Raw genomic sequence first — 23,591 nt, forward strand, 5'->3', positions numbered from 1 at the left:
TGACGAAACAATACGGTATCCAAGTGCTATTTAGCCCAAAATCAAATATAGCTTCTAGTGTAATCAGATCAGGTCCTCTCTTATTTTTCAGGTTGATCTGAACCGGTCCATCTAATATGGACCGCCCACCCAACCAGCAAGTTGAAATCTTCTAATTTTTGTGGGATCAATATTTTTCCATGTCTAATTGGTCTTCCGAGGATTAGAATGGAGACCTTTAAGAGTTAACCTCCAAGGTATGCTCATTAACACAACAAATAATTAACGTGCATAATGTATTCTTCCAGCCTACTAAAAGTGGGAAGTTTGTCAAAGCACCTATGAACTAGAAGCCGCCAAGTATAAAAAGAAAAAGCAAAACATGTACACTTACATAATCTTATTATTGTACGATGCGTCCTCTTATACCCAAATTCAGGATAAAACAAACATCAGGACTAAAACCTGAAATCACCCACAATTAATTTCTTACAAGACTTGTTATGTGAATCATACTTCCTGCCGAGTCACACCCAAACAATTATCTCAATCGGCGAAAAAAAGTTGCGAAGTTGATGCCAAGGTCTGATACGTAATGCACGAGACATCTTCAAGAAATCAAACAGAACAATTGACGAAGTTGCGTAAATACCACAAGAGTTTCAACTACCATATTAGATGGCGCCGCATTAGAATGCGTCTTTTCAGCCTTTAAAATACCGGAAACAACCACATTACACTGCCTTGCTTTCTTACATCCACCAACTTAGCCAATTGAGTACAAGCTATTCTGAAATCTCAGAAAAATACATGCTCCATTTTCAAGTCAAGAGTAGATCAGCTCATCAATACTAAGGACTCAGGAGTATCACTTTTCCTTACTTAGATCAACTTCCACAACTACAATAGAAAATATTTCTGAAGCCCAATCTTGATCAATTCCAAACCCTGTCAAACAAGCAGGATAGAGCACTTTATTCAGTCTTAGATGGGAAATGATGATTAACGAATATCCCAAAACTAAATTTTACTTGAGTGAAAGAATTGATTTTTTTTTTTTTTTGTATAAAAAGTAGTGCAATACTGACTGGGCCTTCGTCCCTAGATTTTTCAGATTGGTCACATGAGTTCTTTCCTTCCATTCAATTAAGAGATCTTCCCTCAAATTATCCACTAATATACACCCTTCTAAATTATCTCTAGACGCCTAGTTCTAATCCTCCTTATTCCACTAATCATGGTATCAACTTGGCTTAACTGGTATATTTGCAGTGACTGGTGCACATGTCCTAGCTCTTATTCCTTATTTTATTCTCAAAAAGAGTGAGCTATAACCTCTACAGAGTACAGATCATTCATTCTTGTCTTATGCCTTAGGTGTATAAAAAGAATCTGATAGCGTATAACAATCCCATAGATATTACAAGATCATTACACGATTAGCCCAGATAACTTCTATGGATGGCCCTAATGGCAACCGTATTAGTGCTTTATCAGATTACTTATTAAGATACTTCAACTCATTTAAAAAAATAAACAAGGGGTAAAGAAATGGATTAAAGTAACAGGAGATAAGAAAGTAGGTTCAAGAGAAGCGCTACATATCTGACCAACAATCAAAACCAGAGACCAAAATTGGGACATTATATAGGAGAAGACTTTATAATAGAGCTGTACCTTATGGCAGTTTGATAAGCTAGCGATTGGTCTAAGAATTCTGAGAATATGCAAAAGTTTCCTGTGAGTTAGTGCTACCAGCTGGCGCAGTAGAGGAACCAGAAGTAAACGACGGATTGGCTTGATATGTCACAGTATTCATAGCACTGTTAGGTGTTGGTGCAGTTGTAGCTCCAGGGACCGGAGGATTCACCATCGGTGGTCCAGGGAGATTGTTCACTTGCATCGGCATGGAAGGTGCAATAGGTGGGGCCATTGATGGAGGAACAGTTGGAGCAGCTCCATAACCTGAAAGGGTTGTCAAAAGGAAACTTTTTTTTAATTGCCTGCTGAAGTGAGCTCTCACACTAAAACATTTGTAAAGAATTGTACAGTAAGAGCATGTTTAGCAACTGACTTATTTTTACTTATAAGGCTGTTTTACTTGCATGTATTAAGTTACATGCTTAATTGGGTAATGTTTGCTTATTTACTTATTTTTAAAAGTATGAGAAAAATAAGTTGGGATTTTCCAACTTATTATTATTTTTGTTCATTATAAGGTGTTTTACTTGTTGATGTGAAAAGAATCTATTGCTCTCCACAAACCCTTTACCATGCATGATGCATCAACCATTCACTTGATAAACTCCCATCCAATTATTGATGTTAATATAATCAAAGTTCTAATATAATTTTAATAACATTTGATTAATATGAAGATAATTACTTAGTTTCGATATTAATAACTAATAACCAGAAATAATGTGATACATAAATGTATTTTACTTATTATTATTATTATGAAATAATTAATTGGGTTTACACATAGAAACCACCTTTACATGGGGTTACTATTGCAATGTTACACTTTTGGCCTAATTTCCATTTAAAAAATACACAAATACGCATAATATCCTCACTTAATGCACGTGGTAATCGCATGCTCCCCTCTTAACTAAGCCTTACGTAGAGCCACCTAACTAATTGCATGTGACTTAAAGCAAGAGGCATACTGAGTTACAAGCAACCAACTACATCTTTAAAGGGCTATTGCATGTTATCAATACAAAAAGACTATGAACAAGTAATGACAAATGAATTTACAGGTTGAAGTCGGCAGATATCAGGAATATGCTACCATTTTTGAATGCATAACATGTCTCATCTCAAACTAAATAGGCATTCATCATCAAATCTTACTTAAATTGCATAAGACCACCCTTATCCAGTTTTAAATTGCACAAGAGCACCCTTATCCCGTTCCCGATTAATGCAATTTAACTTATACATAACTTTCTTGTCTTTCAACTTCCAAAAGTAATGTACATCACAGGCAGTATGTTATTTTATGCATATTAAAACAGAGCAACAAACATGAAATACTAAAATAAAAAAATATTTCATCCGCATATTAAAGCTAAATCACACTTTGGCATGAATTATTTTACAATTTCAGAAACAATGCACAATGGCGCAAAATAAATCCATAAAACTTTCACCTACTTGTAGTGCCAGGGGGTGGCAAAACTGGGGGTCTAATTCCCGGAACAAACGGAGAGCCTATAGGCATCTGAGGTGCTCCCATCGGCAATGGAAGAATCGGAGGGCGAGGTCTCTGAGGATTTGCTTGGAGAAACTGGTTAAAAGCTGCACCTACTTGATATTGGACTGCAGCCTGCCCAAGGTGCTCCTTAATTTTTTGATCTATTAAACTCTGAGTCTGTTGCTCCTCAAACTGCTGATAGTAGGTACGAACATTTGCCTAAGTGAAAAATAAAATCAGTAAACAAATAAAAGAAGATTGGGAGGTAGGATTAAATAAAAGAATTATGTCAAAATCAAAACCTTGTGCTTGTAGCCGGCATTATGTTGTTTCCTGACAGAAGGCTGCAAGATAAAAAATTGCAGTTAGCAACATGAAATCATTGTAGGACATATACTAGACAGTAATATCTGCACATAATCATTTTTTACATTTGAGCAGGAATCCTACTGCATAAGTTTCAGAACTATAAAGGTAAAAAGCCACCAATCATTATCCCTTTTCCATCAAAATGTTATTAGAAACTTGACATGAGTGTCCAACTTGGAGACATAGGTTCAATGTTGGACTAGAGAGCTGCCCAAAAACCATATATACGTAATACTTCTTTTAATACATGTACCAACTCTTAAATGTACACGTGGAATTGTTATAATTGAAAGAATCTACTTTTAGTAAATTATCGCCATTGTCAAAGAGCATACTGTGTTTTGTCTTATACATCATAGTCAACATGTTTGGTCACATGATTCCATGAAAAATCTTGACAAAATTTGCCACCCTATGTCCACCTGATGTCAACACTCTTAACTTGCCATCTAAAATCCCAGTTGAACCTATGAATGAAAAAGAGGCATTTGGTAAATCCAAAGAGACCCACCATCTCAGCTAGGTAAAACCATTCTTACACTCACAGAACAGATAAACTACCATCCAAATTCTCCCAGACTAATGCAAGGTCTAGAAAAGTATTTTTCTTTTTTTTTGTTTTTTTTGTTTTTTTTTTTTTTTGGGGGGGGGGGGGGGGGTAAAAATTGCGTCTATCCTTATACATCACAATCGACACGTTTAGCCACATGATTCCATGAAAAATCTTGCCAAAATTTTGCTACCCTATGTCGACCTGACGTCAACACTTAAACTTGCCATCTGAAATTCCTGGTTTAAACCTATGAATGAAACAGCGGCATTTAGTAAATCCAAAGAGACCCACCATCACAGCTAGGTAAAACCAAGGTTTTAAATATCGGATGTCGGGTTCATGTCGGACGGCTGAAATCCATGTCGGATAGCGGAAATCGGGGATATATCGGGGGACATGGACTAAATATCGGATTGTCATATCGGGTGATCCACATATGTATAATATCATGCCCTAAATGTAATCTAACTATCTAAGCATTCCTAAATTCATAACTTCATGACTCTGCACATTTCAACATTCATATGCACATTTAAAATAAAATAAATCTCTCCTTATTAATCAATAATCATTAGCCTATTATTAATCAATTAGCCTATTATTAATCAAGTGATCAAACATCAAGTAATCATTAGCCTATTATTAATCAAAATAGTCCACAAACCAAACATTCACGTGTGAAGAAGAAAAAAAGAAAAAACAGGAAAATCGGCCGATATGGCCGATTTTCCAAACAGGAAAATCGGCCGATATGGCCGATTTTTCGCCGATATGGCCGATATGTCGGTAAAAAACGATATGCGACTTGTTTTTCCCCGATTTGTGTCGTTGGACCCCTCAATCCGCTATATCGGCCGACATGTCCGACATGTCGGCCGATATTTAAAACACTGGGTAAAACTTATCTTAAACTCACACAACAAAGAAACCACCATCCACATTCTCCCAGATTAATACAAGGTCTAAAAATAAAAAAAAAGAACAAGAAGTAAGATTTGCTACAAGGAATTGCATTCAACCCCAAGATAAATATATAAACCCAAGACCTAGAATGAATTCCTGTTTGAAATTGTTAATATAAAACATAAATTGATATATCAGATATGACCAACATTACAAGTGTACAATTACGAGGAATAAGAATTAAAAAGAAACGGGTGCTTGAGTCGAGATTTCACATAGAAAGACAACATGGCTACTATCTCATGAGGAATAGAAGTAGAACACAACCAACATGGAACAGTACTCAGAAGAAAGGAGAGTGAGTTTTAGTTTGCTCTGACGTTTACATAAAGTTTTCACCTACGGACGAGAGTTAGGGAATCTATCTCCTAGGTGAGTAAGTCCTCATCTCTATTTAAGTAACTTTACCAGGATAAAAATATCAATGATATTATTATCACCTCAATAATGAATAACTTTTCCAAACATAAATTGACAAATAACTATTGTAATTGGGTGTTGGAAAGCAAGAAACATATCTAACAACGATGTAACAACTCAGGCCAACTAGGCTCCCAAAACCAAATTCCATGCTTCTAGCTAGTTTTTATTAAAATTTCAAATTCGACCAGTTTTTCCCCCAATTCCGTATATAATAAATTTCACACCACAAACACATATAGAGACTCCCTTCCATTTGGGAAGTCTTAACCTCATGCATCTCCATTCTCTCAAGGGAAAACATGGAATTAAAAATCTCCAGTGCATAAAAGATAACCCAATGAAAACGGAGGACAGTAAGTAGCCAAACTATACACAAAAAAATGGGGAAAAAAAAGAGGAGAAAAGAAAATTCAACCTCACATTCAAGGGACAGCCATTAACAATAGAGCTAAAGCATAAACCCTAATGTGAATTCTGAACGCTTAAACTCTCCAAATAATTCAAGGAGAAAATCATAAACCCTAAGCCCTTCCCTTTTTCTCAAAATAAATAAATAAATGAATATAACCTAACCCCTAACATTTCTTTATAAAAAACGCATCTAATCGTCGCACTATAACCTCATCATCAATTACAGAAAACAGGAAATAATTAGGAAAGCCAAAAGAAGAAAAAACTCACAGAATCGTGGGTCAAATAGGTGTCGCAGTAGTCGCAGTAATACCTGCAAAATTACAAGAAAAACGAACAAATTGTTTATCTTTTAGAGGGAGGACAAAAAAAACAAAAAAACAAAATTGACCGGATTTTTATTGGAAGATGCGAGCATTGAAACATTACCGAGGCATTGCGTCGGCGTTCGTTTCACAGTTGGGTGGCGTATCGCGGGGCGAAGGCAGGAGACTCGATGCACACCTCGACTGGTTGCGAGAAGGTTCTAGTAGCGGATTCAAATCCCCCAACCCGGATCCGAACTGAGTTGTCTTTTTTTTTGTTAATTACAAATAGACCCCTTGTCGTATCATGTAATTGTGAACAGACCCCTGCTGTTCCATACGGGATTTATGGGTCTCCTTAAACATTTTTAACGATCAAGAGTCAAAAAATATTCACGTATTTGCAAAAATACAACTTCAAAAATCCTATTCGAGATTGGGTGATGCTACGAAATTTTTGATCATACTTAACCCCTTTTTAGTTTAGATATTGAGCACTTAATTTTTATTTTTCAAATTGGCACTTCATATCACTGAAATTACCACCTTCATTAGTTTTCTATCCAATTTCATTTATTTGAGGGGGAGATATCCTCAATTCATTTATTTATTCTTCCTCAAAAATATAAAGTTTTTCTCTCCTCTTATGTAAAAGGATTACGGGAAGAAGATACCGAGAGAGAAGAAACCAACTTATTTATTTATTTTAGGAAGAGATATCCTGTTCATTTATTTATTCTTCCCCAGAAATATAAAGTTTTCTCCTCTCTTATGCAAAACAGATTACAGGAAGAAGATGACATCAAGAGAGAAGAACAATTTTTGTTTGGGTTTAAATGATTTTGGATTTGGATTCAGATTTAAGGGGGAAAAAGAGAAGAAGAAGCAGAAGAAATGAAGTCAATTCAAAAAAATTAAGGTTAATAATGGAATATTGGCTTCAATCCGCACTTCACTGATAGCTGACATGACTTTGGAAACCAAATGCCCACTTCAATAATGTGGAATGATAATTTGAAAATATGAAAGTTTAAGGAACCAATATGTAAAGATCCCAAATGTGCAGCAGCTGGGAACCTGATTTCTCACGTTTAAATGTTCGAACTGAGGGGAAAACCCGCCTAATTCTACTAACAACCCAGCCCACAATAACACCATGAACAAAAAACCTCCATCCTTCAACGCCTCAAACTCCAAACCCGACCCAATAACCAACCTCTTCACCCAAAACCGGATCCAAGAAGCCTTCTCTCTCTGCCTCCGAACCCGTTCGCTCTCCTCCGCCCACAAACTCCGGTCACTCATCTCCACCCTCCCTCACTCCATCACCCTCACCAACCGCCTCATCGACCTCTACTCCAAATGTGGGTCCCCCTCACACGCCCGAAACATGTTTGATGAAATGCCAACCCGGGACCTCTGCTCCTATAACACCCTCATCAAAGCCTATTCCTCCGCCTCCGACCTCAATCAAGCTCGAAAGCTCTTCGACTCGATGCCAACTAAAGACCACTTTTCATGGTCCTCTATTATCTCAGCTTATGATCGTAATGGTCATCCTCTCGATGCGATGGAGTTGTATCGAGAGTATCAGAGTGAAAATGTTGCTGATAAGAATAATAAGTTTGTGATGTCGGCAGCTTTGACTGCTGCGGCGAGAATTGGGTCATTGAGATTGGGGAAGGAGATGCATGGTCAAGTTGTGAGATGTGGGGTTGAATTGGATAAGGTGGCTTTGAGTGCGATCGTGGATATGTATGCAAAATGTGGGAAAATTGATAATGCTAGATATGTATTTGATGAAATGACTGAGAGAGATGTGGTTTCTTGGACTGCGATGATTGGGAGGTATTTTGATGCAAAGAGGAAGAATGAAGGGTTGGGATTGTTTTGTGAGATGTTGAGGACTGGGATTGAACCAAATGATTTTACTTTTGCTGGGGTTTTGGATGTTTGTGGAGAGATTGCTGCCGAAGGACTGGGAAAAGAGATACATGGGCATATGATAAGAGTTGGGTTTGATTCAGGATCGTTTGCTACTGCTGCTCTTGTTGATATGTACTCAAAATGTGGGAATGTTGAGAAAGCGAGGGTGTTTTTTGAAAGGCTATCGAATCCGGATGTAGTTTCTTGGACTTCATTGATTTCTGGGTACGCACAAAATGGGCAACCTGATAAAGCTCTAGAAAGTTTTGATCGACTTGTTAAAACTGGATTGAAACCTGATCACATTACTTTTGTTGGAGTTCTATCAGCTTGTGCACATGCTGGATTGGTTGATCGAGGAGTTGGAATATTTCATTCGATTCCTAAAGAGTTTGGAGTTATGCACACTGCTGATCACTATGCCTGTGTTGTTGACCTTTTGAGTCGGTCTGGGCGGTTTCAAGAAGCAGAGGAGATTATTAATAAGATGCCAATGAAACCCGACAAGTTCTTGTGGGCTTCTTTGCTTGGTGGTTGTAGAATTCATAAGAACCTTCCCCTTGCAAAGAGAGCAGCTGAGGCATTATTCAAGCTTGAGCCAGAGAATGCAGCAACATATGTTACTTTGGCAAATATTTATGCTTCAAATGGTAATTGGAATGAGGTGGAGATGATTAGAAAGAGAATGGATAAGGTAGGAGTAGTGAAAAAGCCAGGAGCGAGTTGGATTGAGATCAAGAGGAGGGTTCACGAGTTCTTGGTGGGAGATTATTCTCATCCAAGAATCAAGGAGATTATTTCAGAATTAGAGAGACTTTATAAAAGGATGAAGGAATTAGGGTATGTTCCTGATACAAATTTCGTGTTACATGATGTGGAAGAGGAGCAAAAGGAGTCGAATCTTACTTATCATAGTGAAAGGCTTGCAGTGGCTTTTGGAATCATTGCAACTCCAAAGGGGACTCCTCTCAAGGTCTTCAAGAATCTCAGAATTTGTGGAGATTGCCACACCGCAATCAAGTTCTTTTCTCGCATTTCTGAGAGAGTAATTGTGGTTAGAGATTCGAGCAGATTTCATCATTTTAAGGATGGAGTGTGTTCGTGTGGAGATTATTGGTAGTAGTCTAGTCACTCAAGATTGCTCTGATCGAATTGTCACTCAGATGTTATAGAAATCAGGTGCCATCTCATAAGGATTATATATTAACTCCTTATATATATATGAAACTTTGTGACTGTCAGATTGTTGAAACAGATCGACTACAACAACTGAAACATTTTCGGATCCTTGTGATTTGGCTGCTTAAGCCTTCAGCAATAAACTTTCGAGTTCAGTAAAGGCAAAGGGAGAGGTAAGGCCTCATATTTGATAATACATTTCATATATTTAATGATTTATTTTATTGCTTCTTTGGATAACTTCTATATTTACAATACTGTGTTTTTTGTTGAATGCATGTAGAATATGTGTTATTATCAGATTTAGTTTTTTTTCCTGGTTTGTATGAGCAGCATATTTATTAATAACATGTGATGCTTTATCATGCATATGTGACACAGAATAAATTATTAGAACATAGAATGCTTTGTATTACATTTGTACGGTTGAATGATTAGAGATGCTTTTCATTCACCTGAGTATTGTGTCTGAAACTATTTGTGATTTTTGTCCAGATTAAGATGAACTTTGGGCTGTCAAATTATGCAGTCTTCTTGATTCGGGCACCATGGGCTCGGACCAGTGTTGCAAATGAACAGAAACGCTCCTGGTTTATTTTAATGAATGAACAATTATTGGTTGTCCTGTGATGACATTATTCTCGTATAACATGCGGGCTCCAATCTTCTCTTGACAATTAGTCCTGATCAGAATTTGTTTGATGGAGTTATCATCGAGAATGATCTCCTCCATTGATACCCGATGTCAACATCTTGGCCACTAATCGGATCGTTATGCCACCAAACTCAAAGTTGAATATTCTTCTCACCCCTCCAAACGTCATGTTGGCATCTAGTACACATCCTTAATGAGAGTGCATAACCACTTAAGGTGTGGCGTGGGCTCGAACTCAGCCTGGTTGTCTAGTTGCAGCTCCCCTGACCAAGGTTCCCTTGTTGCCATTAAAAATAAAACAAGAGTGCATATGGACATTGATTCCTCACTTTTTATTAGATAATACATCCATTGAAATGATTTATAATGTTGGCCCTGTTCAGTTTTAATCTGAGTCTCTCTCTCTCTCTCATCGGAGAGATTCCCATCAATACTTAAGTCATATTGTTTTTTTATTTTTTTACTTCTTGATTTTTCCTCAATGCGCGCAGGGGGGATAACTTTCAGGGTCACTGTTTCCCAGCAATGGACTTGAGTTTCCCCTTTTTTTTCTTGAGTAGCAAAAAATGCCTTTGAGTGTTCTACCTGAGTTTCCCAATTATTTTTAGGGAATAACTTTCAGGGTCACTGTTTCCCAGGTCCCAGCAGGGTGCTTAATGCACTTGAGTTTCCCAATTATTTTTTTCTTGACTAGCAAAAAGTGCCTTTGAGTGCTCTACTTATCATTTGGATGAACTAAATTGTTTTTCGGCTTTCAACCAATTTTAAAAGAAAGTGCAATGAGTAGCTACTTTGTAAGAATAATATTACTTTTGTATTAAGAGACACAAAAACTTTTGCGGAGTTTTTTCTTTTGAATTGCAGCGATATATTCTTTTGTCCTGTTCATAGAATAATAATATAACTCAGTTAAAAACTTTACTCACTTCCCAAAAATTCACATTACCACTCACAATCACTTGACAGTCCTTTCCTGTAACAGGGTCCCATGACTCCCACATTACCCCTCCAACTTGGAGGGAATTAGTATTTGGTGGTGACACATCATCTCTTTGGGTGACACGTCACCCTTTTTCATTTTCAACCAAACTAGGAAAGTTTTGGAAAGTTGATGTGGACCCCACAAACCCTACTTTCCACCTTTTTCTCTGAAAAAATGCAGTGAAACAGCCCCTAGCACAGAGTTTGACCATTCATTGATTGGTGCCTTGAATCAATCATATATCATTCACTACAAAAAAATTGGTATTTAACAGCGATTTTTTTCACATCTAACAATGTTTTAGAAACATTGCAAAGTTGAGCACCAACAATTGGTGGAAATGTTCCAACAGCAGCTGTAGGTAGTAGGGCATCAACATTTGGTAAAAACATTGGCAATGCTCTAACGTTTCTAGTTGAAAATGTTGGTTGTGCCAATTTTATCCAGCAAGCCCACATGCGTTGTCATTTATTTCAAGGGCACACATTACTCTACAATTTATCTAGAAGCCCACATAGGGGCTGTTTGGTTGTATGTTTTTACCATGTAAAAGGATGGAAAGTGTAAAAAAGTGGGTCCCAATGACAGCTTTCATCACTTTCAATTGTTTGTTTGTAGTTGTGAAAATAGTGTAAAGTGATTTCATATGCTGATGTGGCTTGTAAAGTTCTTTCATAAAAAAAAGACATGATTTTAGGAGAAAGCTAACATTGAAGTCAGAAAAAATAATAAAAAATAATTCCAACCAATATGATCATTTGAGTAGGGACCACTTTTTACACTTTCCAAACAAACAATTAAAGTTACATTTGCAAACCAAACAAGCAATTTATGATTCCGATGGAATCAAAAACAAACAAAGAAAAGTATACAAGTGAAATTGATGAGGTGGACAACAACTTTCCAAGTTGTGTCATAAATACACAATTTTACCAACAACAACCAAACAGCCCCATACCTTGTGATTACTTCAGGGCCCACACAATACCCTTATTTTTCTTACAGCTCAGCCACATTAGTTATTTCAAAGTCCACAATCCCTTATTTAATTCAAACCCACGAATAACAATCCAGTTTGTAGAAACAACAGAGACCACTGTGAACGTAAATATTATCCAAAGCCCATCAACAAGGAGCCAAAGGGAAATCCTGGGGAGTTCATACGAAGAGCTTCCCTTCTCTTCTGCAACTATGTTTTAAATACCTCATATTATTTGAAACTATCCGATGTGGGACATACATTATCTGCCAAAAAATTTAGAGAAAACATTGATAATTCCCAATGTTTTTGGTGCAAACATTGATAATTCCCAATGTTTTTGGCGCAAATGTTGGTAATTCCCAACGTTTGCTCAAACGTTGGTAATCAAACATTGCTAGCTACCACTTATTTTGTAGTGATTCATATTTAGAAAATGATTCGATTGTGCATGATTATATAATTAGTGCCATGCAATTAGTGTTATGAATCACTCCTATATACCTTGTATGGATGTGTATAAATAGTTTTTTCAAAAAAGATATGTATAAATAGGCATGCATTTGTACCACACAAGAAAATATGACAATCATTCCTCATTTTTTCTTCTCTTTTATGCATTTCTTTTAATTGAAAATTATTAGGTATTGTTCCTTAATGTTCTTCAACATTTTTTTTGGACTTTTTAAGTTGTGAAATGACCCAACCAATACACCAAAAATTTGAAGTTATGGTGAGGATTGAGTGTTATTGTCTTATATTCTAACATGCCTCCGCACATCGAGCATCCTTTTATAACTCGAAACTTGGACTCATACAGTAGTGTCATTTTTAGAAAATCTGCTTTAAATTTGTGGCCGGTGAGATTTGAACTTGGGTTGCTCTAATACTATCTTAAAATTCCTAACCACTACACCAAAATTTCAAAGTTATAGTGAGGGTGTAGGGATATATTTTTATATTCTAACAATGCCCATAAGGTTAGCGCTCCTTTTATGAACTAAAATCTAGACTAAAGTAGCAGTGTCAATTTTTAGAAAATCTGCTTTAAATTCGTGGCCGGTGGGTTTTGAACATGAGTTTCTTTGATACCATGTAAAAGGACCCAACCAATACACCAAAACTCCGAAGTTGTGGTGAGAGTTGATGGTTATTGTTTTATACTCTGAGATGGGTCATTATGTTTGTTTTGTTTCTGTTTTTGTATTTGTAGAGTGTCCACAATTGAACTCTTTGCCACAGGATATACAAACATCAACAGTCAAGCAAAGAGCAAGTGCTTGTACTAAAAGAGTGAAGTTGAAGCAAGGGATTGGAAGGAGATCTTGCTTAATTAGTTACGAGTTATTAATCAATGATTCTAAACGTTCTAGGTATTGGAATGCCTTGCTACAGGCTATTGTAGTTTATTTGCTGACCTGCTGTCGAAAAATTTCCAAACACTTCCTTGTGGCTTCTGACTAGATTTTGTATTTTTTTAGTTTATGCCTCACACCATTTAGCTATGGAATCCTGAACTATAGACCCGTCTGTTAGGCTCTGGTTTGTATAGGAATTATTTTCCAATGTGTTGGGTTGCATCTTGCATATTCCTCAGAACATCTGTTGATATATGTAAGATATCAGACATAATTTGTCAGAAATAATTTGCTTTTCTATATATCCATTGTTGGATGAGGCTCATTAACTGAACTATCAGTTAACCCCTTATATCTATCTCTTGAATTTTCTTGTATGTGTCCTTTTAATGTCCAATCCTCCATTACTTCCTGTGTAACCTTATAGATAAGACAGGAAGTTCAACACAATATGCAGGAAATGATTATCAAATTAACGGAAAGGAAACTCAGCTTTAGCATCTAGAGAAAGTTGTTCAAGAAATACTCGAATGTAAGGATTAGTTACTGAGGAGTGGTTGTCATTCCTCCAGGTGAAATACATTAATTATAATAAAACCTCTAAGCCCTAAATAGTTAGGTACTTAGGTGGGTACTTTATTTTAGTCTTCCAGTTCCTTCCTCTTTCTTTCTACTGTACTCCTCCCTCTTTTCGTCCTTCCCCTCTATGTATATTTTGTATCTAGCTTCTCTAGTTAACAAATCCCTGGGCATCTTTCCCCGGTTACTCCAGAAAAGAAAAAGAGACATACCGTCAAAATTTGCTATTGTTTTGGGGCAATTCTGTATTGTATTTGTATGGAAGTTAAGAACACATCTCAGAAATCTGCCATGTAGGTATCTGTTGTGTTTCTCATTTACTACAAGTGCATAGAGAGACATCTATAAGCACATACTAAAGGTTACATTGTTTACTTTGACGACATGCTTTAGGGTCATATATATGACTTAATTCCAGGTTATGCGTACCTTTTGGATTTTTTGACAACATATATCTTTTTTATCTCAGCTGTTAACCTATGTTTGTTCTTTGAAATATACTTCCTTTACATTAAGTATTTTAAAATTTTGTCAACAGAAAATCAGTACTTTAGCAGTAACCCAACTCCAAGTTATTTTGGGCTGGAAGTTGAATTCACTATGTGTCGGGAATACAAGTACCCTTCTTCGAGCTCTTGGCAGGAGGTATGAAAACCACATATATAATATCAACTACCAATCCGATCAATTTTGTTGTCCTAATTTTTGCTCATGTTGCTATGGAGGCAGACTTACTTCCTACTCTGCATGTTGTTCAGTATGAAAACCACATATATGATATCTCGCAATAGAAGTTCATTATCAAAATATTGAGCTAGTCATAACACTAAATATTCATATATTTTATGCTGTGAAGTTCGTCGTGGAGTTTTCTTGGTTTTGCTTATGTTCGAAGGATTATGATTTCCTCTTAAACTTGGCTAAATTTTAGCATCTAGATTAGGGCTTACCATCCTTAAAAACCTTTTGAGACTATAGATTAGTAGATGACGCTCACTTTATCAAAGTACTGTATGATTTGTGTTCTTTTAATGTTCTCAGTTTTTTTCTGGTCATTGTTTTATAAAAAAAATTCAAAGTGGTACCAATATCCATCAGAAAAATAATAATATTTGAGTAGGCTAATCTCTTATTGACCAAGTCGTAACACCAATCTCAAGAAGAGTAGAGCAATCTCTAAATATTTACTCCGATATATATTAGTATCACTTTGTTTGTAAAAACAAATTAGGAGGTGCATGCTTCCAGAAATTTATTTCTTTCTGTTAATTACTCTTGTTAAAAGAAACCCCTGATTAGTAGAAAGCAAAATAAAATAAAATAAATAAATAGACATCAAGAATCAAATGTAGAGAGATATCAATTTAATTATCTTTCTAATGTATTACAAAATTGAAGAGAAAGAAGATGGTATCTTGGGTCTCCAGACAATGTTCTGGAGCCCTCCTCCCTTTCAAAAATAAAAAAAATACAGAGGACCTTGTCGTTGTTGTTTCAAATTCTAAGTCTCTCTTTCTTTTCAATCTCTCCGTCTTTTCTCTATCTTTTTTTTGTCCTTTTTTGTTCTTATCTCTCTATCCTTTTCAATGGCAAATAAGTTCTCAATTTATAGGAAGACAATGGGAAGTTACTGCCATGTGTTTGAAAGGGATTGGTGGGGGAGTTACTATAACTTCCTTGTTGAAACTTCCTTATCAAGATTGCTGCATTCGTTTATCATAACGAACACTTTATTTGCTTTTCACTTCTCATATGTCCATCTGGTTGTCTTTCATGTTTCTAAAATAAGTGTAATGGAGAGCCCATATCCCTACAATTTGAAATTAGATTCGTATGAGGGTGGGTATCCTCGAGTTAGATTTTATAGTCAAGGCTTATGATCACATGTCATCTCTTGAAATTGATGGGTATCCTCAAGTTTGAAAATTTGATCAATATGAAGCGATGAGGCATGTGTTTCCTGTGTTGGATTAATAAAAGGTTCACATACTCTCAATTTTACATGAGGTGATGTCATCCTCAACTTGATTTTCATTTATATGAGGTATTATCCCTCATATTGATTTTGATTGATAAGGCTTGTTCAGCTCATCCACTTTGACAGCTACAAGGGGAAGGCGTGCCCCTTTGAATTAATTAATATGGAGGGTCTACCTTCATTAGTTTAGATTTATATGTGGTACTATATCTCATATTAGTTTTGATTCTTTTTATGAGGTACTATCATCCTCACAATAAGTTTCATTTATTGGGCTTGTTGATAAAAAGCAATTTTTTTTGTGTCTACACCTACTAATTGTTCTGTTACATTTTCATCCATCACGAACTCCATACAAATTTATATTGCTCTTATCACGTTTTTTATTTATCTCATCCAACATGCTCAACATGGAGATCGTAAGAGCATGGACTTAAAACTTACCACCATGTTGTTTTGTAAGTTCAGTTGGGATTTGAGTGCACATTTTTGGTTGGGGATGTGTACATTATATGTAACAATCAGTTTATGTTAATTTAGCTGGCTGGATTATTGTTATGGTAATCCATCCTTTTTCTCAAAAAAAAAAAAAAGCTTACCACCATGAGAAATCTAAGACACTGTATGGGAACTGCTAATCTGCTAAAATAATTGTTCTTTGTTCTTTTTACATGTTTATTGAGACGTTAGAGTACTATGGACACTGATTAGTTGTTTGTCATCTCATTTTGTCAGCAAAATCATGCAATTAAATTGTTTGAACTATCATGTCAATTAGCATATGATATATCTACTTAATTGATAATTGTTGATGGTACGCCTTGTCATTGTGTTACATTGAATAACTTAGGCAAGTAAGGCAAGCAGACAGATTTAGCTGGGCTGCTACTCATGGTGTAGATGAGGAGGAGCTACTTGAGAACTTGTCAGAAGATCTTCAGAGAGAGATACGGAGTCATATCTTCAATTTTCTTAAAAAAGTGAGTCTACAATATAAGATTTCGTCCTTTTTTAAAAGGAAAATAGCAGAAGTGTGTTCTTGTTTGCTGTTTTCTTTATAGTTTATGCTATTAATGCTCTACTATCCAAGATTGAATGCTGCACTTGCAAAGGCAATATTGTTAAAGTAACATTATTTCACACAATTAGAAGGTTACTCTTAAACCATAAGAAACAAAGATGAGTATGTCGAAATCATCTTTGAGATAAAACCAGAAACATAGCTCTATATTTGTGTGCATGGATTAGTTTAACTAGAAGTCAAGTGCTGCCTAGGATATTATTGCCAATTTTACAATGATGAAACAATATATATCTGAGCTAGTTTGCTTCAAGTTCCTTGAAATGCCCGACTGTTTCCTTCCAAGACAATGGGCACAGTGATGGCTACAAGATTAAATAATGGACTGGTGTTCTTATGAAGGCTTTTGTCTCTGTCACAGTTATAAGTAAATAGGACGTCAAGTACCAAAAGGCAAGTTTACTTTGCATTTTTGCAATCACCTTCGGACATGTTTGATTTTTATCTTTTACACGTTACGCAGCTCCTTGTGTTTACATTGGATTAACCCATCACTGATGCTATTATTGAAAAATTAAGGCCACGGTTCTACATAAGTGGAAGTGACTTCCTTTACCAAGGTGGTCCTATTGAAAAAATAGCCTTTATAGTGAGGGGTAAAGTGGAAATCATTGGAGCAGATGGACATACAGATACAGATGGACATACAGATCCTCTGTCAGAGGGAGATGTTTGTGGTGAAGAGCTTCTAATGTGGTATCTTGAACATTCTTTCAGTGCATAAAGGTAATCTTATTGAATTTTTCTGTAAGCCTGCTTATATGTTAATACTCATTAACGTGGTCACTGGTCAAGCTGTCTGTATGCCTTGTCTATTGTTATATTTGAGTAGTAAAGAGAACAAAAAGAGTAAGCAAGCATCTATTGGAATTTGATATCAGATTAATGAATGGGCATGTTATCCACTTGGAGTTCACGTAGTTATATACTAAAAAACCTAACATGGTGTAACAAAAAGTTAATTGTTTGCTATTTTGTGCATGACACAAAATATTGTTGGAAGTTCAATTGATATGTATCATTAATTTACTATTGACGATAACATATTTTTCTTAAATGTTTATCTTATGCTTTCGTCAAATTTCTGAAAGAAATTGCTAAGTAATTCTCACCTATGCTACTTGTTTGCATATTTCTTTATGCAGATGTCGCGACAATTAGGTTCCCTGGAAACCACTTATTTTCTACAAGGACAATAAAATGTTTAACTAATATCGAGGCCTTTGTGCTCCAAGTTGCTGACTTCGAGGAAGTCGCCATATTATTTACAAGATTCCTACGCAACCCTCGTGTTCTGGGAGCAATGAGGTAGATATTTGCTAAAAAACTAGGAAAACATGTCATTTCCTTTGCAGTTAACTTATAGAACTTGCATCCATGTTGCTATATCCACTCCCAAACAGTAATTTTGGGAGTGAGTTGCCGAAAATGCCCTTTTGATGTTGAGGGTGTTTCTAGAATGGACTTGGCCTGTTTTGGTTTGGGAGAAGGACAATTTAGTCCTCACACCCCCCCCCCCCCCCCGCCCCCCCCCCCCCCCCCAAAGTTACTGTTTGGGAGTGTGAATAGTTGGACCCAACTTGCATCTAGATTTTTTTTGTCCTTTGAGAGTTATTTGATGCCTGACACCTTTGAGAGCTGAATGCTAGTTCAAATAGAAATAACACTTTGATATACATTTATGAAATGACTTTGTGAATTTGAACTGGTATTTTGACAAATTCTTAACTTCCAACAATAATAAGTCGTGTTTTAAGGTGAAAGAGGAAAAATCCACAAATTCATATATCCTGTAACGTGCTAGCTATATGGCAAAAGTGCCCGATGGGACACAAACATGAGATCAGGACACAAAATCTGCAAAATGCAGGATATAGGTATTTTTCTATTTGGAGTGTATATATGTATATATAGGAGTATTTCATTTATGGATGTCTGTTTGAGTGCGCATTTGCATGTGCATATTTTTACGGGCAAATTTAAGTCAAAGTAATTTGTTTCCTTGGATCATTGTTGGGAAGCAATGAGGAGTCTGCACTCTTGTCGACAGAAGAGGTGATTCTTCTCTTGCATCTTGGTTGCATTAAAAAGGGTATAATTTTTTTTGCTTTTTTACTCATTCACTATTGGTTTATGGGGCTTATAATTAAAACAATTCTAAAATCTCTTGAATATAGCTAGAGAAATACTGTCCACCTGTGTTTTAAACCTGAAAGCTCAACGTTTTGGACGTAGCTGTATTTCCAACACGAAATTCTTCATGGGTCCATGCAGTGTTGGTATCGCATACATGTTGAATACGGGTAGAAGAGCCAGAAATATATGTGCTTTATTGGGTGGGAGACACCAAAAAATGCACTAGCCTAATAAATTGTTGACAAATATTCACATAATATGAAAAACATCCTCATAGATGGTATGTGGACTGGGAACAGTGCAATAAATTCAGTTATTTGAACAATTACTACATGCGTGATATGAAACACATAAGGAAAGATAAGAATATTGTGAACAGAGTCAAATGTGCGCACTTTGGTATTCATCATCCCATGCCTCGGCTTTTGTCCGATCACTGTTTTTGTATAAATAAATGCACTAGGCGTTTAGTTCAGGCCGGCTTTTCTTTTCTTTTTTTTACCTAGAGATCATCAAAGGTGCTCGAAGACAGAGTGATCGATTAATTGGACTTCAATTTTCATAAGAAGCTTACACTAATATCTAGGAGTAGAGCATTGAGGTATGCGTATATAGCTATAAATCAGGGGACAAAGCATGTTATGGAGCAACTGATGATCTAATTTCAGAGAGCATTAAAAATGCACTAGCCTGAGTGAAATATGTGACAAATGTTCACAAAACCATCAAAAATATTTAGAAATTTTATGTAATTCTAAAAGGATACAATTATTTCATTCATTTTAACAATTGCTATATATGAATCATAATAAATACGTAGAACACGAGACGTCGTGAACATAGGAAAATATACATCTAGGCCTTGAACAGAAAGGTTCGAATATAGAGTCGTTGTTAAAGATCCCTTCCACTACATAAAATCTGTGGAGCTGTGGTGAGAGATGAGGGTTGTGACTTCTACACTCTAACATGCTCCTATAAGTTGAGATTCCATAGGTCGAAACTTGGACTCATGCAACAAAATTTTTCTAAATCCTTTTAAATTTTTGGCTGGGCTTTGAACACGGGTGACCGGTGGGATTTGAACATGGGTTTGCTCTGGTACCCTGTCAAAGAATCTCTTCCATTACACCAAAACTCCAGAATTGTGGTGAGGGTTGAGGGTTATAATTTTATACTCTAATGATTATAAGTAGTGTACAAAGCATATTATGGAGCAATATATGACCTAATTTCAAATTAAAATAAAAAGATCAAATTAATAAGGCATGGAAAGAAGCAAGTACGAAGTATTTCCAATGTCTAAGTTGAACCAAAGGAAAGATGAAAGGTCCTTCTTTTTAGTACTAGTAAGTAGAGGCACCGGAGCACATGGGCAAATGCTTGAGGAATCTTCTAACATTGGACTCTATTAGATGGACCTTAATCTTTGATTGCATGCCATCTGATGTGAAGGTGTCCCCTATTCTAGTTTTACTTTAGTTCTGGTCATGCCTTGATTGGAATCAAGATCTGGTAGCTCAACACTATTTCCTTTAGTGGCAGTTCTCTATTAAGTTGTAATAGTATTTTCAGATGAAAATTTAGTCTATGGGCTGTAGAAGATTTTTGTGAATTCACACGGACCAGAAAGTGGCAATTAAGTTAATTTTATTATAACCTCTTCGGTATGAGGCACAGAGATTTTTTTGTAAGTTGTCAGAGAAAGTCCAGATTTACTAAACCAGGAATCTTCACATAATCGGGAAAACACAAATGATTGCACAGACACGCACACCTCCAGCTCATTGATTACCATTGGAATCAACCTAAAGAATAATAACAATCACTTGAATAATACTGATTTATTTTTATACAGAAGAACGATGATAAAAGCATCCACGAGTTGTTATACTTTTACATCCTTAAAAATCGCTATGCATCAACTCTCACAGCAACTCAGAATTGTGGTATATCATGATAAATAGGCGTTCGATCTGGATATGTGTTAAGAGTGCAAAGTTTGGCTTTCAGCTATCTCCATCATTTTGGAATTTTGATGAAGGGGCAGAGATTTTAATCTATTATATTACTATCAGTATCCATTGTCATGTCAAAATACTTGCTCGTTTATTTTTCCTATGAACATAGGTAATACTTGTTCTTCGTCTTTTGGGGGCATTCTCTGCCCTTGGAGATCTTTAGCATTGACACCCTTACATTTTTTTAATAAAGATGTGAATCACCAAACTGGGAAAATATGGATGACATGCTCATTCAGGTTGACGGAGGCCACTAAAGTGAACTGAGAGCTCCAAAGTTCGATCAGTTCATCAAACTTCGCGTGCTTCTGGGTAGTAAGGAGATGACCGACCTGTAGATGTGTAAACTTTGTCCTTTCTTGCATGTTCTTATTCTTATTATGTGTGTGTATATTCTTTCTTATAATTAATCTAGATGGATGACACATTCAACGCTGTGATGTAGTGTTTATTTGCTTTAATCTACTAAATATATTCTGTCTTGTAATCTGGATGGGCGACACATTCAATGTTGTGATGTAGTGTTCATTCGTTGTGATCTACAAGTTTTAAGTGAACTTCAGGCATCTGTATCTGATTGGTACATCCATGACATATCATTGAGAAGTCTAGCTGTTGGCGAAACTAATGGACAAGAGTATACCTATAATTTTGGAGAGTATGTTTGCAAGGCAGCCCTTTTGTTCAGGTGCTTGTGTTTGTTAAAGATCTTAGGAAGTGCAGCAATCCTTGTTTCAAGCGTGTGCTTAGGCGAAATTTATAAAAGAGAGAGCCAGCGCATATTACCGTGGTTCTAAATGGATCATCTTTGTGATACCCCAAAGATAGTCCTACATGGGGAAGCCATGAAGGGTTTAATTATGTAAAACTAAAGACTAGCAATAGCAGTGACGATCCATTTTTTTATAGTTGATTAGCTAAACAACACGCTGTACTTAATGGATCCCGTGGCTTATGCCGTATTAATGGGCCCGCAAGCCTGAAGTGTGATAAAATATTATCAAAGCGTTATTAGCCATACGAAATATCTAATCTATTACCCCTTTAAAAGAGCGAGTTACTGAAAAAACTTTCCCTCCCCAAATTAACCTTCAACCGGAACCTATATACCAATCTTATCCCTTAGAACATCCGCAGAAATCAAAAGCCCTAAATATTCCTTCGGTTCCTCCTCTCCGCCTTCTCCTCAGCCCATTCGATCTTCCGTTAAAAATTTTTAAGATGAAATCAATTCGAAGGTTCATCCGTTACCCTAAATCTTCCTTAGCTTACGCCTTCTCTCCGCCTTCTTTCAGTTCTTATTACGTTACGCCTTCCCACGATGTTAAGCCATAAATTTCCAAAGATGATTGTTCTTGCCCTAATCATAGTCTCTGCGCATCCGCCATCATCTCCTCAGCTGTCTGAAATTTGGCATCGGTAAGAATGATTTTTCTTTTTTGCTCTTCATTTAATCATTTAATTTAATTTTGTTCTAATTAGCAATCATCTCCTTCTGTTCTAATTCTACAAAAGGTCAATGTTTGTCCGAATCAGGGTTTGCTTCAATTCTTCGTACTGCTCCTTTGTCTGTTTCATCAGGTAAGCCATGTACTCTTTTGGATTTTTATATTATAATCATCAAATTGTATTTTTAAGTATATGTTATTCCAAAAATGTGTAATAAAAGCTTTCTTCTGGATTAAAAAGTCAAGTATCCTGCTATTATAGTACTGGTTTTGTAAACTGTGATATCCTACCTGTTTTCCCCCTTCATTCCAATTCTAAGATATCCAGTAATACGAAACTTTGATGTTGATGGTTATCCAACTGACTCTGAATGCATACTATGAAAATCACAATTTATATTAGATCTATGATATTCACATGCAAAATAATATTTTTCTCGGATTAGAAGATCAAATATCAATATGCTTTAGTCAGATCATGATTTTTTGAACTGTGATTTTACTCATCAAACAGATACTCTGCATATTACATTTCAAATATACAAACATATCTGGATATTTGATGTTGATATGCAAAGGGACTCTTTAAGTGTTTTCCTTATCATATCTTCTTTATGCTTTTTAGGAAAGTAATGATAATGGTTTCAAGAGGGACTCTTTTAGAAAAGTGTAGCTGTAAAAATGTGGTTCAACATCGCTTATGATAAATATTTACTGCTACATCTGTGTAGATTTATGGAACTTTCTACTTCATTGTCATTTCTGAAGGAAGAGACCTCCTTCCTGCTTACTTTTTTTAAACATCAGACATAATGTGCTTATTAGAGTTTTTTTATATAAACAGGAGAAAAGGAATCCCAGATACTGGCAGCGCAAGGTAAGTGTTGTCTGGCATTAACCTCATTGACTTCATATCATAAATTCATATTGCTTGTTGATAGTCAAGTAGTCATACTGAATTAAGTCTCCATAGTTCATTACACATGCACGATGACAGTTAGTTTTCTTATATGAAATTTCTGATTTATGCTTACTAACTTTAATTTTTGGGCATAAACAAGATG

The 23,591-nt window shown here is 36.0% G+C and overlaps 2 protein-coding genes across 9 annotated transcripts; one reads left to right on the forward strand and one right to left on the reverse strand.

Moving 5' to 3' along the window:
* On the reverse strand, window positions 341-6,437 carry LOC109822489 (U1 small nuclear ribonucleoprotein C-like). The gene is made up of 6 exons (XM_020388693.1): window positions 6,330-6,437; window positions 6,171-6,213; window positions 3,484-3,525; window positions 3,142-3,400; window positions 1,657-1,944; window positions 341-927 (listed from the first exon to the last, which is right to left on the reverse strand). Exons 1-5 carry the CDS (start codon window positions 6,335-6,337, stop codon window positions 1,688-1,690), a joined length of 609 nt encoding a protein of 202 aa, XP_020244282.1. The 5' UTR covers window positions 6,338-6,437; the 3' UTR covers window positions 341-927; window positions 1,657-1,687.
* On the forward strand, window positions 7,071-21,508 carry LOC109819874 (pentatricopeptide repeat-containing protein At4g37170). 8 transcript variants are annotated; one of them, XM_020385831.1, is made up of 5 exons: window positions 7,071-9,483; window positions 14,402-14,508; window positions 16,692-18,230; window positions 21,026-21,135; window positions 21,273-21,508. In XM_020385831.1, the coding sequence occupies exon 1, from the start codon at window positions 7,362-7,364 to the stop codon at window positions 9,249-9,251; it is 1,890 nt and encodes a 629-aa protein (XP_020241420.1). In that variant the 5' UTR covers window positions 7,071-7,361; the 3' UTR covers window positions 9,252-9,483; window positions 14,402-14,508; window positions 16,692-18,230; window positions 21,026-21,135; window positions 21,273-21,508. The 8 variants fall into 8 exon arrangements, with proteins under 8 accessions (XP_020241420.1, XP_020241416.1, XP_020241417.1 ...); XM_020385827.1 differs by lacking the exon at window positions 21,026-21,135 and having other exon boundaries at window positions 16,692-17,648; window positions 18,068-18,230; XM_020385828.1 differs by lacking the exon at window positions 21,026-21,135 and having other exon boundaries at window positions 16,692-16,821; window positions 17,442-18,230.

The sequence above is a fragment of the Asparagus officinalis genome, chromosome 8 (genome assembly GCF_001876935.1).
Source record: "Asparagus officinalis chromosome 8, Aspof.V1, whole genome shotgun sequence".
NCBI classification, from domain to species: Eukaryota; Viridiplantae; Streptophyta; class Magnoliopsida; order Asparagales; family Asparagaceae; genus Asparagus; species Asparagus officinalis.

Excerpts from the sequence above, each read along its gene's own strand:
- LOC109822489 (XM_020388693.1), bottom strand. Across the intron at positions 3,526-6,170 it reads CCTATTTGACCCACGATTCT|CCTTCTGTCAGGAAACAACA; the intron begins GTGAGTTTTTTC and ends TTTATCTTGCAG. Across the intron at positions 3,401-3,483 it reads ATGCCGGCTACAAGCACAAG|GCAAATGTTCGTACCTACTA; the intron begins GTTTTGATTTTG and ends TTTTTCACTTAG.
- LOC109819874 (XM_020385831.1), top strand. The coding sequence starts at position 7,362 with ATGAACAAAAAACCTCCATCCTTCAACGCCTCAAACTCCAAACCCGAC.